General features: G+C 38.1%; 1 protein-coding gene across 3 annotated transcripts in view; it reads right to left on the reverse strand.

Annotated features, from left to right (window-relative positions):
* Window positions 1–2,364: 2,364 nt before the first annotated feature.
* The window catches only part of ACSL3 (acyl-CoA synthetase long chain family member 3), a 73,498-nt gene continuing 59,925 nt past the window's right edge, over window positions 2,365–15,937 (reverse strand). For 2 of the 3 annotated variants that reach the window (XM_065930464.1, XM_065930465.1), the window contains exons 10-15: window positions 14,126–14,298; window positions 12,487–12,561; window positions 11,253–11,444; window positions 9,596–9,710; window positions 8,049–8,206; window positions 2,365–3,096 (exon numbers count right to left, since the gene is read on the reverse strand). In XM_065930464.1, coding sequence (XP_065786536.1) covers window positions 2,939–3,096; window positions 8,049–8,206; window positions 9,596–9,710; window positions 11,253–11,444; window positions 12,487–12,561; window positions 14,126–14,298 — 871 coding nt within the window. In that variant the 3' untranslated portion in view covers window positions 2,365–2,938. The remainder of the gene's footprint in view (window positions 3,097–8,048; window positions 8,207–9,595; window positions 9,711–11,252; window positions 11,445–12,486; window positions 12,562–14,125; window positions 14,299–15,937) is intronic. The other variant, XM_065930466.1, reaches the window with a different exon arrangement.

Consider the following 15,937-nt stretch of genomic DNA (forward strand, 5'->3'; position numbering starts at 1 on the left):
TGTACATAATTCTTATCACCAATGAACCTACACAGAGATTTATTAAGTTTCAAAGTTGTACCACAGGGAATAATTGTTTAAAGCTATAAAATCTTGTGTATTTTGGAAACAAAGTCATTCCAGATTAAACATTGCCAAAAAAACATCAAGCTTTAGAGATCACGGACATCAAATTCATTACTTAAACCAAGTAGTATTCGGAAAGTAGCTAACACTTTGTTTTGTTCTGTTGTCAATAAAAACTTTCTAATGAAGTTTAAGCTAAGAAATACCCGCAGGAAAGGACATGGGGAGAGGGGGAGGAGGATTGGGGTGGGGGGCTATCGCAGAGCAGAGCTGGCCACCCATCTACCTGATTGTAAACTGCTAGACATATTGTTGGACTTCCCTGATAGGTCAAGAGGTAAAGAATCAGTCTGTAATGCAGGAGACATGGGTTCAATCCCTGGGTCGGGAAGATCCCCTGGAGGAGGAAATGGCCACCTACCCAGTATTCTTGCCTGAAAAATCCCACAGAGAGCGAGCGAGCCTGGCGGGCTACAGTCCACAGGATTGCAGAGTCGGAGATAAGTAAGATTGTTACAGGAGAGATTCAACAATTCTCTTACTTCTTGTTGTTACTTCCAGAAAACAACAGTTCTCAGAAAACATTCTGTTTAGAATTGATACACATATCTGAAAACAGACTGTTAGATGATTCTTGGAAGTTTCAAGTTCTTCTGGTTAAACCAGTATTTCTTTTTCTTATATTCAAATTATAGTTGTTGGGTAGCCCCCCCTCCTTTTTTTTTCAAATCAACCAACTTTTTATTCTTGAAAGGATAATATTAAAACATATCAGTTTCCAAGTCACTAGAGATAGTTTGGATTAAAGTAATTGGAAAGGAGATGCTACTTAATCTCATTTCTGCCATGTCATCTGACACTTGGTATCTGATATTTTAGGAACGCCAGGAACCATAAAAAATGAGAAAAACAGGACTGTGTACAGATTAAGCCAGCATTATTAGATGTTTCTGAAAAATAACTTTTATTCTGAATCAGTGATAAGCTACATATTCATCTGCCACTATTTCAGGTCACAATTATACTGACGTCTCTCCTTTGAAACACCAAACCGTTTTTTCTACTTTCCAAACATCATTTGAAAGCAAATAATTATTCTAAAGATAAAGCATCAGAAACAAATTCTCTCCACCCAAGGTGACTTTAATTTTCAGATCACAACATTTTAGAGACTCCATTTAATTTTTCCTATTTTTACTTCTTCTTGGCAGTTTTTTCAAACTCTGAAAATTTAAACTATGACAAGAAAAGCATTCAAAACATAATACAAATATATACAAGAAAACATGAAAAGTTTAAAACAAAAAATATTGTATTGCAGTATCTCCAAATATGATGTGTTCTTAAAATGACCAGAAACCAAGGGTGCAGGTCCACAACTCTCTCATATCTTACACAAATCTGTGTTTGTATATCTTCATATATATGTATTTTTGTTTTGCCTTTTGGTGCCTAAAGTAACTGAGACTCAAAAAGATACCTAATATGACATGAAAAACATGGTATCTATGATTTTTTTACATCCTAATCTGAACACATCTTAATTGGCGCAATATTACTCTTAATAATAGGCAAGCAATACATATAAAAAGACATACTATAATACAATGTTTTCAGAATCATAAACAATTTCCACGATGACATGAAAAATCTACAAATTAACTCACCTCATTATAAAGTGAAATTCTCATGTATCATAGTTAAGAATGCTACTATTAGGAGCATTCTATATTACTTTATTTTCTAGTGTAGAAAGGTTATGGTAGAAAAAATAAGGTGCATTTTTAATAAGCCACCAACAGACACTTTACAGTGCCTAACACACATACACCCAGTGCAAACTATCCAAGAAAATAATCCTTATTTTAATATGAGACGTTTCACTACACAGTTCGACTAAAGGTAAAATGAGAAATAGCTTTCCATCAGTAACATGGCATTATCACAGACAATTCAATGTAAATATATATTGTGGTCAGTGAAAATAAAGAATAACATTCCATCCTTTCATTTACTGTTTTTAAATTCTACCTTAACTTTTAGAATTGTTCCAATTCTAAAAATTTAGATGTTTTCCTAGTTTCCATAGCTAACTAGCAGACTAGCTATTTTGTTGGTCAGCCACTAGAAATTAAGGACCCACTGGGGACGCCCTTGCTGCGTTTCCTTCTTTACTATGAAACCACAACTCTCTATTGCTATTTTGTTTCATGCAGCACCAACCCAACTTCATTTTTTTCCCTAAGAAAAAATAAATATATAAAGAAGACACTGAGGCATATATTCACAAGGTCTCAATTTCTTAAAACAGAAGTATGGGTATATTTATTTCTCTCAAATGCATTCAAGACAATAATTATACAGCAACAAATCTTTAGTTCAACAATGATTTGATTCATAAGCATTTGAATGAAATTTACATAATTTCACATCCATACCCTTGCATTTTAAATACTGTAAGTAAAAAAGCCCCCCAAATAACCAATTCTTATATTTCCTATTTAGTCCTCTATACATCCAAACTTTAAAAAGTTACAAACTGAACATTATACAGAACATATAAATCATGTTTAAAAACTTGAGGTTTTAAAATCACTGTTCCCCAATATGATTCATAAAAGTCCTCATGCTGACAAGTGCAGTCCTAGGTGGTAAAGTAAACTGGAGGAGGGGAAGAAAGAAGAGACAGACACAAGTTTGCTGTCTTAATATTTTACTAATCCTGTCAGTTAAAAATGGTGATGTCATGAGAAATAACAGTTTAGGTTTAATATGAGTAATGGACTCTGCCTCACAGTTTGAGACATGCATTTCAAGTATTTTCCTATTTGATCTGAGCTCCCTGCAGCAAACTGATGCTGAAAGAGAATAACTATTTTCTTCCATACATTCGCTCAATGTCCGCCTGGTAATGTGTTTTAAGCTCTTTGCGTTTCAGCTTGAAGGCATCTGTCACCAGACCAGTTTCAGGGGTCCACGGTTCAGGGCTCAAACGAATTTTTACTGGAATTTCAAACTTTTCCAGACTTGCTGAGATGGTGGAAAAAAGAAATTAAAAATTAAACACAAAGTCATGAAAAATATACAATTAAAATTCTTAGCAAATAGTTTTAACTTCCTCAGACTCCACGCACCCATCAAAATGTAAAACCTACAGCTAATAAATCTCACTTCTAAGCAATTTATCCCTGAGAAATACCAGAAGCAAAATACAGATATATATATATATATATAAAAGAATTATAATAGCAAAAAAACTGTTTAGAAAATCTACATGTCCATCAACAGAATGAGTTGGGTAAATTATGATATAGGCATAAAATGTACACAATTCATTCATTAAAAATAAGTTAGATCTATTGGTATGGGTATACAAAGATACTTGCCATATACTATTAGGTTTAAAAAAATCATTTTGCTTTGTGTTTGAACACTACATAAACTTACATGCAACTAGATATGTAGGATGAGGATACAGATAAAATAAACCATATGCCTTGAGGGGCTAGTATCCAGGGTTTAAAAAAAAGGAAGTGTCACTTTTGATCTTATACCTATTTGTTTTCTTTTGAATTTGTTTTTAAAAAACCACTTTAGAGGGCTTCCCTGGGGGCTCAGTGGTAAAGAATCCACCTGCCAACGCAAGAGACACAGGGTCCATTTCTGCTCCAGGAAGATTTCCACGTGTCTCAGAGCAACTAAGCCCCTGCGCCTCAACCACTGGGCCGGCGCTCTGGAGCCCGGGAGCTGCAACTACCGAAAGCTGAGCGCCCTACGCCCGTGCACCACCACAGCGAAGCCACGGCAGAGACACCTGCGTGATGAGACGCTCACACGTGCTGGAACGAGAGCAGCCCCAGCCCTCTGCAACTAGAGAAAAAGCCCACACGGCAACAAAGACCCAGCACAGCCAAAAACAAAATAATTAACTGTCTAAAAACCACTTTAAGAAATAATCAAGGTGAAACAGAAATCTAGTGACTGAGCCAGGATGGTCGCCGTGAGCTCTGAGGAAGCATGTGGGCTCCCTACTGTGTTCCTCACGCTGCTCACACCAGGGAGACCCTCAAGAGGGGAAGGATGGGGGCGCGGGGGCTGAGATCTGAAGAAGCACATTTCCTTATCAAGGCTGATTTACTTTTCCAGCGCTTGTTTCACAAATATTTACCAGCAAAAATTATTGTGTAAAATGCTTTAGTAAGCATTGTTTTAAAATACAAAAAGGAATAGTTTCTGCTCTCAACTGCTATACTATTGGGAAAAGGGTAAACACTTAGCCATAATAATACATATATTTTTAAAGAAATGAGTTCAAGATATAAGTGCCTTGGGAACAAAAATGATATATTAACTCAAATAACAAAGTTTTATTCTTCAAAGACTACAAGTCTTTCAGGAGTGGTTTCTAACTGGAAAAGCCACCATGAGAAGCAGCAGTAGGGTAGGGACCGAGCATGAAGGGACCCGAGTCTGACAGCAGTGAGATGCGCGGAAACTCGCAGGCAAGCCCTGGAAGCCCATGCTCAGCTATAAACACTCAGCACTGCACTCCGTGATCGGGCTCAGAACGCCGCCAGGAACAGCAGTGTCAGCTCCACCAGGTTTTAGAAAAATGAACACAGCAACAATCACATGACCAGGTGGAGAAACGGGGACTCTAATAAAAACTGTGAGTATTTCTTCCTTATTTTGATGTGAATATGTTTGTGTATATGCTAAGCAAATACCTTTTGCTTTCTTCCCCCCATTCTCTTGTTATAATATGTTCATAAGTTAACTTTATATCACAGTATTTAAGTTACAGGATAGCAAAGTAGCAGAGTTAAAAATCACTCGGGGGTGTGCAAACACACCTGGAGAACAGGTTCATGCATTTTCGTTGCACACAAAATAACTGCATAACGTTAGGTGACAGTCTGACTTTGTTACTGTCTTTACTTGGAAATTAACTATGGTTTAAGGAAATGTACGTGGGCGCCAAGCTGACAACAGGAGGACTGTGGTGGTTTTATGCATCATCTGGACTAGGCTGGAGTTCCCAGTTATTCAATTAAACACTAATGTAGGTGTTCCTTTGAAAGTGGTTTATAGATATGGCTAAGTCAGTTCAAAGACCTTGAGAGCAGAGCTGAGGCGCCCCCCAAAGAAGAAGCAATGCTGCCCACTGACAAGGACTTTGTCCCCTGCCTAAGACTCCAGTCCGCTTCTTCAGCAGTCTGTCCTACAGATTGCCAGTTCTGTCCAGCCAGCCCCCAGTGGAAAGGGAGACCAACTCCCTGCCTTAAAAGTTTCTCTAGTTAAACATATTTAACCTACTGACTGTTTCTCAGGTGTAAATCGAATACAGACTTGGCTTAAAAACGAAGCTGGATCCCTTCTTCACATCATATATAACAATTAACTCAAAATGGATTAAGGACCCAAATATAAGGACAAAAACTACCAAACTCTTAGAAGAAAATAAAGAAAATATTTCTTTGTAAATTAGATTAGGCAACGGCTTCTCAAATGTGAAGCACAAGCAACCAAACGAAAAAAAAGGAAACTGTTCCTTATAAAAAAATTAAAACTGTTGTACTTCAAAGGATACCATCTAGAAAGTAAAAACACAACCCAAACAATGGGAGAAAATAGTTACAAATCACATACCTGATAACGGATTTGCATCTAGAATATATAAAGACCCATACAGTGACAGATTTTATTTTATTGGGCTCCAAAATCACTGCAGATGGTGACTGCAGCCATGAAATTAAGACGCTTACTCTTTGGATGGAAAGCTATGACAGACCTAGACAGTATATTAAGAAGCAGAGACACCACTTCGCTGACAAAGGTCCATGTGTCCTTTGACAAAGGTCAAAGCTACGGCTTTACCAGCAGTCATCTACAGACGTGAGAGAGAGACCATAAAGAAGGGGGAATGCCAAAGAATGTGGTGCCCTCGAATAGTGGTGCTGGAGAAACTTGAGAGTCCCTTGGACAGCAAGGAGATCAAACCAGACAATCCTAAAGGAAAACAACCCTGAATATTCATAGGAAAGATTATGCTAAAGTTGAAGCTCCAATACTTTGGCCACCTGATGCGAAGAGCCAATTCACTGGAAAAGACCCTGACGCTGGGAATGACTTAAGGCAAAAGGAGAAGAGGGTAACAGAGGATGAGATGGTTAGATAGCATCACCAACTCAACAAACATGAATTTAAGCAAACTCCAGGAGACAGTGGAGGACAGAGGAGCATGGCATGAACCGTGCATGGGGTCACAAAGCAATTGGACACAACTTAAGTGACTGAATAGCAACAAACTCAATAATAAAAAGACAAATAACCTCACTTAAAAATTGTGCAAAGAATCTGAACAGCCACTTCTCCAGAGAATACATACAGTGGCCAATAAATGCAGGAAAATATGCTCAACATCATAAACCACCATCTGAAATACAGATCAAAGCCACAATGAGAGGCCACTTCACACCAATCAGGATGGCCAGAATTAAAAGGATTAACAAGTGTTGGTAAGGATGGAGAAACTGGAATCCTCATACAACTTGAGAGGGAATGCAAAATGGTGCCACCATTTTAAAAAATAGTCTAAAATATTTAGGGAAAAACATATTCTGGAAAATAGCCTGGCAGTTCCTCAAGAGTCAACAAAGTTGGCAGAGGCCCATCAATTCTACTCAGGTGTCTACCCAAAAGAAGTAAGCAAGCATATCCACACAAAAACTTGTGCACAAATGTTCACAGCAACATATCATTTATAGCCAAAAGTAGAAGTGACCTAGGTGTTAACTGATGAGTGGATAACAAAATATTATTTGACAATAAAAGGAAATGAAGTGTTGGTACACACTAGGACAAAAATATAGAGCTGAACATTACATGCTAAGTGAAAGAAACCAGTCACAAACCCATACACTACATGGTCGACTTACATAAAATCTCTAGAACAGGCAAATCTGTAGAAACAGAAAGATCAGTGGCTTCCCAGGACTGAGAGGTCTGAGGTATGATGAGGAGTGCCTGCCGATGGACACAGTATTTCTTTTTTGAGGTGATGACAAAGACAATGAGGTGATAACAATCTGAAGCTGATACAGCAATGTGTACAATTCTGCCAACATACTAAAAAACTATTGTAGACTAAATGGTTGAGTTGTTTGGTGTGTAAATTATATGTCTGTTAACACATATTTTTTAAAAATAAATTTTATAAAGTATATAAATTTTAAATTATGCTTGTTTCAGTATTCCACCTTACTGAGAAATAATATAGGTTTCTAACTTTAATTAGAAAACTAAACTTAAGTCAGCATCAGTGCAAAGATTTTGAGTTACCTAGAAAAGCTGGAAATTATATTCAGACTGACATGCTACAAAACATAATTACTGCTGAAATAAAGGGTCAGAATAATTTCATCTGATTAAATGAGATTTACATTTTTCATAATCTTAAATGACATATCTAAGGAGAATAAAAATGCACACTTATATTTTACTTAACGTTGATGCCCCAGAGAGTATAGCTGGCTTTATTAAACCAACAACATCAAACTACGTCTCTCTGCCCACTCCACAACACACACACACACAGGGGGAGAAGACACGTGAGTACAGCCAACCACCACCATGCTAACAGTGTAGAGAGAGTCTTGGACGGCTCCCTGTGGGCTGGGGTATCTGGGAAGCCCAGCAGGGCCCTGGAAACAGCAGAACAGAGTGGAGGAAGGGCCAACCCGGAAAACAAAAGCTGTGAGAAGAGAACATTCTGATACGTGTACATCAGTGGCGGGCGTGGTGGCCTTGTGTGTCCCCAGAGGGGCTTGAACGGGGGTGACAAGCATGTTCTTCTCCTGACTAATGGTAGGAAAATATGATTGGTTTCTGAGCAGGAAATGTAACCTAACCTTGTAACAAAAACAAGTTTAAGTATTCTCTTCCCATCTCAGTTCCCAGAACCAGTTAACACTCTCACTCACCTGAGACAGCAGCTTCAGAAAGCACTTTAAGTACCTCGTTTTCCATTTCACTACTGTTACACAACTCCTCCCAAGTCCCAGTAAGTCCTTTCTTTCGTGCTAGTTCAGTCAGTTCCTTCTGATTTGGCACAACAAATCCAATGACATAAGAATGATAACTGAAATACAGAAGCGGTACCTTAGTTAGGGCACTAAATGCCAGACCATGCTAACTGTGGCTACTGATCACACTGAAATTTAGTAGCCAGCTCTCTACCATTTTAGAGAACACACATAAGGCATATTTGCCACACTTTATTTCATGCAACAGCCACTTTAACTGTCTGATTCATAACACGTTCTGATGCTTTGGCAGAAATTCATTGCTAGATAAACCTTAATCTGACATTTCATGATGAATTTCAACTATGCATATAATAACTACCATGAATCATGCTTTTAAAAGAAATTAGAAAATTTATCTTTAAAAAGTTAGTAATTCACATCAATAGACTAAACAAAAATAAAAGCTAATGAAAGTAAGAAGCTTTTTCTAAAAAAAATCTGGCAACAAGTCCAAGTAATGTGATTATGTATATTTACTCTTTTGTTATCATGAGAATTTGTATTCCAGAGGAACTCTGAGCATGCCCACAGAAAGCAGTCACCTGAAGAAACGACAGCCTCATCAGAAGAAAGATGTTTCTGGTTAATATCACACCAGAAAACCCAGAACTGTTAGCATCACTAAAATAACACTTCATGACTAACAGAGGGCAGAATCATTTATAAATCAATATGGTAAATCTCTAAAATGGGCTGTACCTCAAAGTCTATTTCTAAATTGGCTCTTCTAATATCAGATTTTATTTTTTCATAATAAGTATTATGTTAACTGCAGCAGTAAGTCTTCCAGGCTGGCCACAAAACACCCAATCACTACCACTGGGGAATGACCGCCACAAACAGTAGTGTTACGGAAAAATGTGAACAGCGTGTCAATCTGAAATTCCAACACATTTCCCAAGAGTGCATTCCTGGGATTTTAACTTTAAACTCTCCTTCCCAGCTGCCTCTGAATCATCATGGGCGAGAGACGCTATGTGTTAAGACACAGCTTAACCTAGCTTAAGGGGGAAAGAAAGCCCTCCTTTGGGGTTCCTGGGGCCCCAGGCAGGCTCGAATTGAGAAGGGGCAGTAAGAAGTGAGCAGAGCACTATTGGCCGGCCAATTCCCTTCTTTACTCCCCTCTCCTCTAGACTGGTTGCGGGAAGCCTCCTTGTGTAGAGGGACAAGTAGCTCGGAGAACCAAAGCGGCGGGAAGGAGGGGTTATTTTCTTCACCTTCCTATCACATGGGACTCTGCACCGAGATGTAAAACACAAATCAGACAGAGGACGATATGGAGAGGAGCATCACAAGGCAAGAATCAGCCAGTGGCTGACGAGAAGAGGAAAACACATGAGAAGGAAGAGGTCCGGTATAATTTTACAAAGAAGGCCTGCAGAGAAAGGAAGGGCCCTCTGCATTACCAAATGTTTTAAACAGCGTAAATTCTGTGTTCTTACCTGTTTGCATATGCACAAATGTTGTCTATTAGTGGGAGATTCTTCAAAGCAGCCTCCACCTTCCCAAGAGAAACATACTCTCCTGCCTGTAGTTTTACAAGGTCCTTCTTACGATCTGTGCAAAAACAAGGCCAGGAGCAGGGCACATTGGAGGATAGTATTAACACAGCTTTAATACATACAAATATTGGCCATTCCCCATAAATACTGGTCATTCCCTAAGTAATTTGCGATCAGTTAAGTTCCTTATGAGAGTTAGGCTGAAATTTAAAACACATAATAAAAAGAGGCCCTTATTTCTGTACCACTGAATACATTTCTTTTAAAAACTTAGCTTCTTAAGGGACCTAATCCTCAGGGCTTCAGGTATGTTCTGCTCAACAGAGTATGTCCCCGGGATACATTAATACCAGAAAGGTCAAGAATAGGTCAAGTGCCATGTGAAAGCTCACATTCTATCTAAAGAGAAGCAGGATGAAAAACCGTATTACTTCAGTACAACATGGTAGTGCTAGGTGTTCAGACTCTCCAACTTGCCGATTTGGGAAGAATTCCTGCACGTGAGGCCTGAACTGCGTCTTCAGAGAAGACTGAGCAGCAGCCAAGAGGAACGGCACTGGCCAAGAACAGAGCTGGGCCGGTCTGCACGAAGGAGACGGGGGCAGATGGGCGAGCGGGGCCACCCTCTGGGAGCCACTCAAAGGCTTCCAGCAGGAGAGCAGTCGGTGAGACAGGGGTTTAGTAACCACGTGGCGGCCACGAGAGGGTGCACCTAGCAGGAGCAGGCACTGCAACAGAAAGGCACTTCCTGCAACAGGGGAGCCAAAGGTGCAGACCTGACCTAAAATCACAGAGACAGGGAGACAGAGACAGAACGATAGGCGTATTTTATAGGGTAAAGCAGTGGGATATAGATTAACTATGGGGAGCTGGCTGCAGAGGCTGTCATCTCCTGCCAGTGTCTAGCTGGCATGACTGGGATAGAAGTGCCATTAACTGGGACAAAGAACCCAAGAGAAGAAGCAGGAGAATGTGTTTTTCACCTGTCAGTCCTGGTACTGAGCTGCCAGGCATTCCTTAGGTCTCAATGGCAAGGGAAGGAAATGCTTCAGACAGGCAAGAGTACTGCCCGATAACCTCTACATACACAAACATGGCGGCTTCCCGGCAGCTCTGCTGGTAAAGAATCCGCCTGCAATGCAGGAGACCCCAGTTCGATTCCTACACTGAGAAGAGCCCCTGGAGGAGGGCATGGCAACCCACTCCAGTGTTCTTGCCTGGAGAATCCCCATGGACAGATCAGCCTGGCGGGCTACAGACCATGGAGTCGCAAAGAGTTGGACATGACTGAGTGACGAAGCACAGCACGCAAAAATGAATACTGCCTCCTAAGAACTGGGCTCTTTAAGGGTTATCTCGTAGTAATTAAAAATACCACTTCTGAACAGACCTTAAGGCCTCACAGCATGTCAAGCCTTGTAATTCCATACAGTCCCTACTGTGCATTTTCACACTGCAGACCTGATAGAGACCATACCAACGTTACAGAAAGATGAATTCTTACACTATTAAACAACTTCTCTAAATATACAATCTCTTTTTTGAAAGACTCTACAGGAACATCTACTTAAAGAAAAACAGTAATCAGCTGGCTCACCAATGATCTTCAAACAGCCGTCAGGGTCAAACTCCCCAATGTCTCCAGTACAGAGCCACCTCTGTCCGTTTTCATCTTCAAAAAAATCAGCTTTTGTTTTCGCTTCATTTTTGTAGTACCCCATTGTCACATTTTGGCCACCAATAAGAATCTCACCCCTGGGATGTGGTTTATCGGTATTAAAGTATCCACCTAATAAACAGAATAATTTAGAATTAATTGAATAGTTTTATCCCTCACGCACCAGGTGAATATTTGAAACTGCTAGTTTCTAAATAGGGACATCTGATTTTGATCCAATTAGGGTTTCCCAAAGTAAGGCAGACACTACGAACAAAATTCATCATTAAATCTAGCTACAAATTTTCAGTTGTTTAGCCATAAGCACGTCTACTTTCAAACTACTATTCCGAGAAATAAAAAATAAACTCAAAATCCCAACATCTAGTGTATAAAACAGTTACATATGTACTGCAGGTCAGTTCCTTTAAGGATTCTGTAGAGATGCTTAAATATCATACTAACTAACTGATAAAAGTGTTAAATTGTGCATTTTGAGAATCAATCTCAGTATAAAGTCAAACGAGCATATATTTAGAAGATTTATTCCTTACAGATAACTTCAGAATGGTTCCAAGTTTATGAAACATTTTCACTAGTTTTGCTAAAAGACAGCTGAAAAGTGACAACCAAGGCTTAGAATCTCTTTGTATAGAAGAAAAGTGCATCCAAACAAACTAGAAAATAATATGCACATGTTAAAAGGATCAAGCATTTTAAAAATGACTAGTATTTAAATGGAATGAGCAAGAGATTTTTATGTAATTATAGTAAAAATTTCCTTCTGATAATTTTGGGTTGAAGCCCTCAGAGAAAGAAAAAAGAAAAGAATAGGTAAAAATCTTCTGTTCCATAGAATGAATTTTGTGATTTTGTTTCTATAAAATATGATCATTTGCAATTTATGGGCATTATTCATTTAATACATCTTCAACTTTCCCCATAATTCTTACTTGCATTTATGTAATAAAACAAGCAAAAAACCAATTCTTCAAAATCATCTCTGAAACAAGTTAAAATAAATTCACTCATAGCTCTAGATAAACATATTTCTATTTATAAAGGACAAAAGTAAGCACTTATGGGTGATTTTATATTCTGAAATAAAGAAGAAAAGGAAGTAAAATTCTAATACTATACAAATTAATGCTCTGTGGTTAAAACAGGTTATTACCTTCCTCCCAGTTCTTTAATTTGATTTCACAGCAAACTAATGGTGCTCCCACTCTGCCAGTATTATAGTCCCACACTACGATGTAAATGAAGAAAAGTATTTGATTATGGTAGTTAATAAACTGCTCCACATTTTTTTTTTAATTACAAAGATTTATCCCAAAGCTTAGATATCCCCCGAGAACCTTTACAAGCAGACGCAGCCCACACTGAGGGGTTTTCTTTCTTTAATCTGAAGGGGTCATAAACAAGACACTTCACAGAAGGGTACAGAATCTCCAAGAATCGTGGGCCCACATTTCCAGCACAGCAACAACAGCAGCCCCTAACAGACAGGACAGGCCTGCTCCAGTTTTCCCAGATTCCACACCATCACATTTTCTTACACCCACTAAGTAGCTGCTTGGTTCATGACTCTGTCCTCCCTGTTTTAAAGGATGAAGGAGCACAACGGTTTACAGTATTCCACTTTCCTACTCAATTTAACACTGCTTTGCAGGACAAATAACCTCTCCAGTCTTCCCAGTGAGACCTCTGAAGCTCCCCTCACACCAGCTTATGCTCCATACCCTATTTAAACTCACACAGTAAGAGTTCAGAGGCCAGGCTGGAGGTTCAGACTGTTCACTTTCAAAGATCTGGGGCAAGAATTCACCACTATTATGAATTACTACTGCATTAGGTTTCCTTTCCAAGGACCATTCAAATACCAGAAATAAAAGGTTGATACATGATACTTTACAGATTTATTTACAACATAAACCATCACTGCTTAATAGCGCAACCAAAGGAAACCTTAAAAATTGAAGAAATTAAGGCTCCTTGGGAACGGAACATGCTTGTTTTTAAGAAAGCTTGTGTATTTTCTGCAAAACAAGAGTTACAAGCAGCTTCCAAAAATATGAAAATGATAGAGAACACAATGGAAAACTGGAAAATATGGAAGTAGTGCAGGATAAACCTGGCATAAGAATGGTACACAAAATCACTTAGGGCGAAGAAAGGAAAATGGTTTAGTGTCTACAAATATCTAGAGAAAACAAAGGAGAAGCATAGTTTTTTCCTGGACTGGAGAACAAATTAACTCTCCTCTATAAAAGGGCACACGGGCACTACAGAGTCTCCTGGGCACCACTCGGTAATGGACCAGTCACCTACGCTCGTCACCATGATAAACTCTGGGAGTTAGACTCTCCAGACCGAGATTAGACTCTCTAGTTTATCACTGCACTGATTTTAACACAGACCACTCACCTCAACAAGCATTTCTGAATTTGACCCTTAATAAACCTAAACAACTAAACAAACACATTAATTTTTCGACATAAAAAGAAATTTAATAACTGATATAAGGTCATATATGTATACAATACAGCTAATGCTTGTTACTAAAACTTCTTTTCTAGAATGCTAAGTAGTTTTTAATACTACCTACCAGTTTAACACGAAAAACTCCTCTAGATGAACTAGTGACATACCTAATACATTCTGAAAACTTATTTCCACAATCACAGTACTTGGGATTTACACAAATATTTTAACCGATTTTCTATGTATTTGCAAAAAACAACCCATACCAAAAGGGCCAGGAGTTGTACCCCAGCCTCTGTTGTAGACACCACTCTGCAGACAAAACTAACCTTCTGTAATTGTTCCAGCCCCACAAGATTCAGTGAGTCCATACCCCTGACCAACAGGACAGCAAAAACAGATGTTCATGAACCGCTGTGTGGTTGCAGAAAGTGGAGCACCTCCACACAACAGAAGTCGAATATTTCCACCTAGCAAGCCTCGAACTTTCCGGAAAATAAAGCTAAAAAAAACAAAAATCCAATCACCGATTTTTAAAGCTGAATGGGATTTTCCATATCATTTAGACTAATCTCCCAATTTTCATATATAGGAACACCTCGAAGATAATTTAGGGTTCAGTTCCAGACCATAACAATAGAGAGACTATCACAATAAAGCAAGTCACTTCAATTTTTGGTATCTTGGTACATACAAAAATTATGTTTATACTATACTGTGGTCCATTAAGAGTGCAACAGCATTATGTGTAAACAGCAAGGCATACCTTAATTAAGAAATACTTTATTCCTAGCAAATGCTAACCATCTGACAATAGAGGGTTGCCACAAACTTTCCATTTGTTTAAAAACAAAATCACAGTTACTTGTGAAATACAATAAAGCAAAGTACAACACAATGAGATATGCCTATGAGATGTTGAGATCAAATGACTTATCCAAAGTCACAAAGCCAATTTAAGAGATTCTCTTGACCCACTATTTAAATCTAAATGTCTATCCAACCAAATTTATTCGACCCAAGAAAATGTGGTTTTCTCTTAAGAACTGTAAGAAATATTAGAATTCAAAATTGCCAGGTTTAATTTTGTATAGTAATGGAAATCCTTTGCTTATGGTCAGAATAATTAGTTTTACATCATTATATAATACACATTAACATTGAATAACTTTACTGTATCTTCATGAAGTTTATTATTAAAAGCAAATTATTTTTTTGCTTTAGCTTATTTCATTAGAAATGTATACATATCTGTAAATAGCAATTTAGCTCTATAGAATTTCACTAATGCAAAGTATCTGGTAAATTTAAAAAGGAAAAAACTCAAATATCTAATTGAAATGCTTCTGAAAATACACTAAATAAAAAGACTGCTTTGCTTACTACCTTGATGAAAAGAGGGGAAGGGTTTTGTTCTGTATTTTAATAACTTTGAAAAAGGCAAAGACCAAAGGCAACAATTTAAAATATGTGTGCATATAAATATATCTAATATATATGTGTATATGTAAATATATATGTGTGTATAGTAGTGTGTGTGTATAGTGTATAGTGTATATGTGTATATAGTAGTATTAGTCACTTAGTCGTGTCTGACTCTTTGCAACCCAATGAACTGTGGCCTGCCAGGCTCCTCTGTCCATGGGATTCTCCAGGCAAGAATATTGGAGTGGATTGCCATTCCCTTCTCCAGAGGATCTTCCTGACCCAGAGATGGAACCTGGGTCTCCTGCATTGCAGGCAGATTCTTTACCGTCTGAGCTACAGGAAAAGTATATAAATACATATGTGTGTGCATATAAACATGTGTGCATAAATAGATGCTATATGTGTGTATAAATACATGTGTGTATTTTGTATATACATATAACATATGTGTATATTAAAATATATATAAAATAGGTTTACAAAGCAGTTATGTATCTCACTGGAGAGATTAGTAAAATGCAGGAAAAAATTATAATAAAGCTTTAAGCGTGACACATTTGAAAACTATATTAATATCCCCATAAAAATTAATTTGAATGTTATATTGTTATTGTCTAATTTCTCAACTACTTTACAGTTAAATATACTTATTCTATTAGTGCCATGGGGGGAGGGGTGGAATAGGTCACAAAACATTTAATATCTGGTTGCCA

The sequence above is a fragment of the Muntiacus reevesi genome, chromosome 3 (genome assembly GCF_963930625.1).
Source record: "Muntiacus reevesi chromosome 3, mMunRee1.1, whole genome shotgun sequence".
Lineage (NCBI taxonomy): Eukaryota > Metazoa > Chordata > Mammalia > Artiodactyla > Cervidae > Muntiacus > Muntiacus reevesi.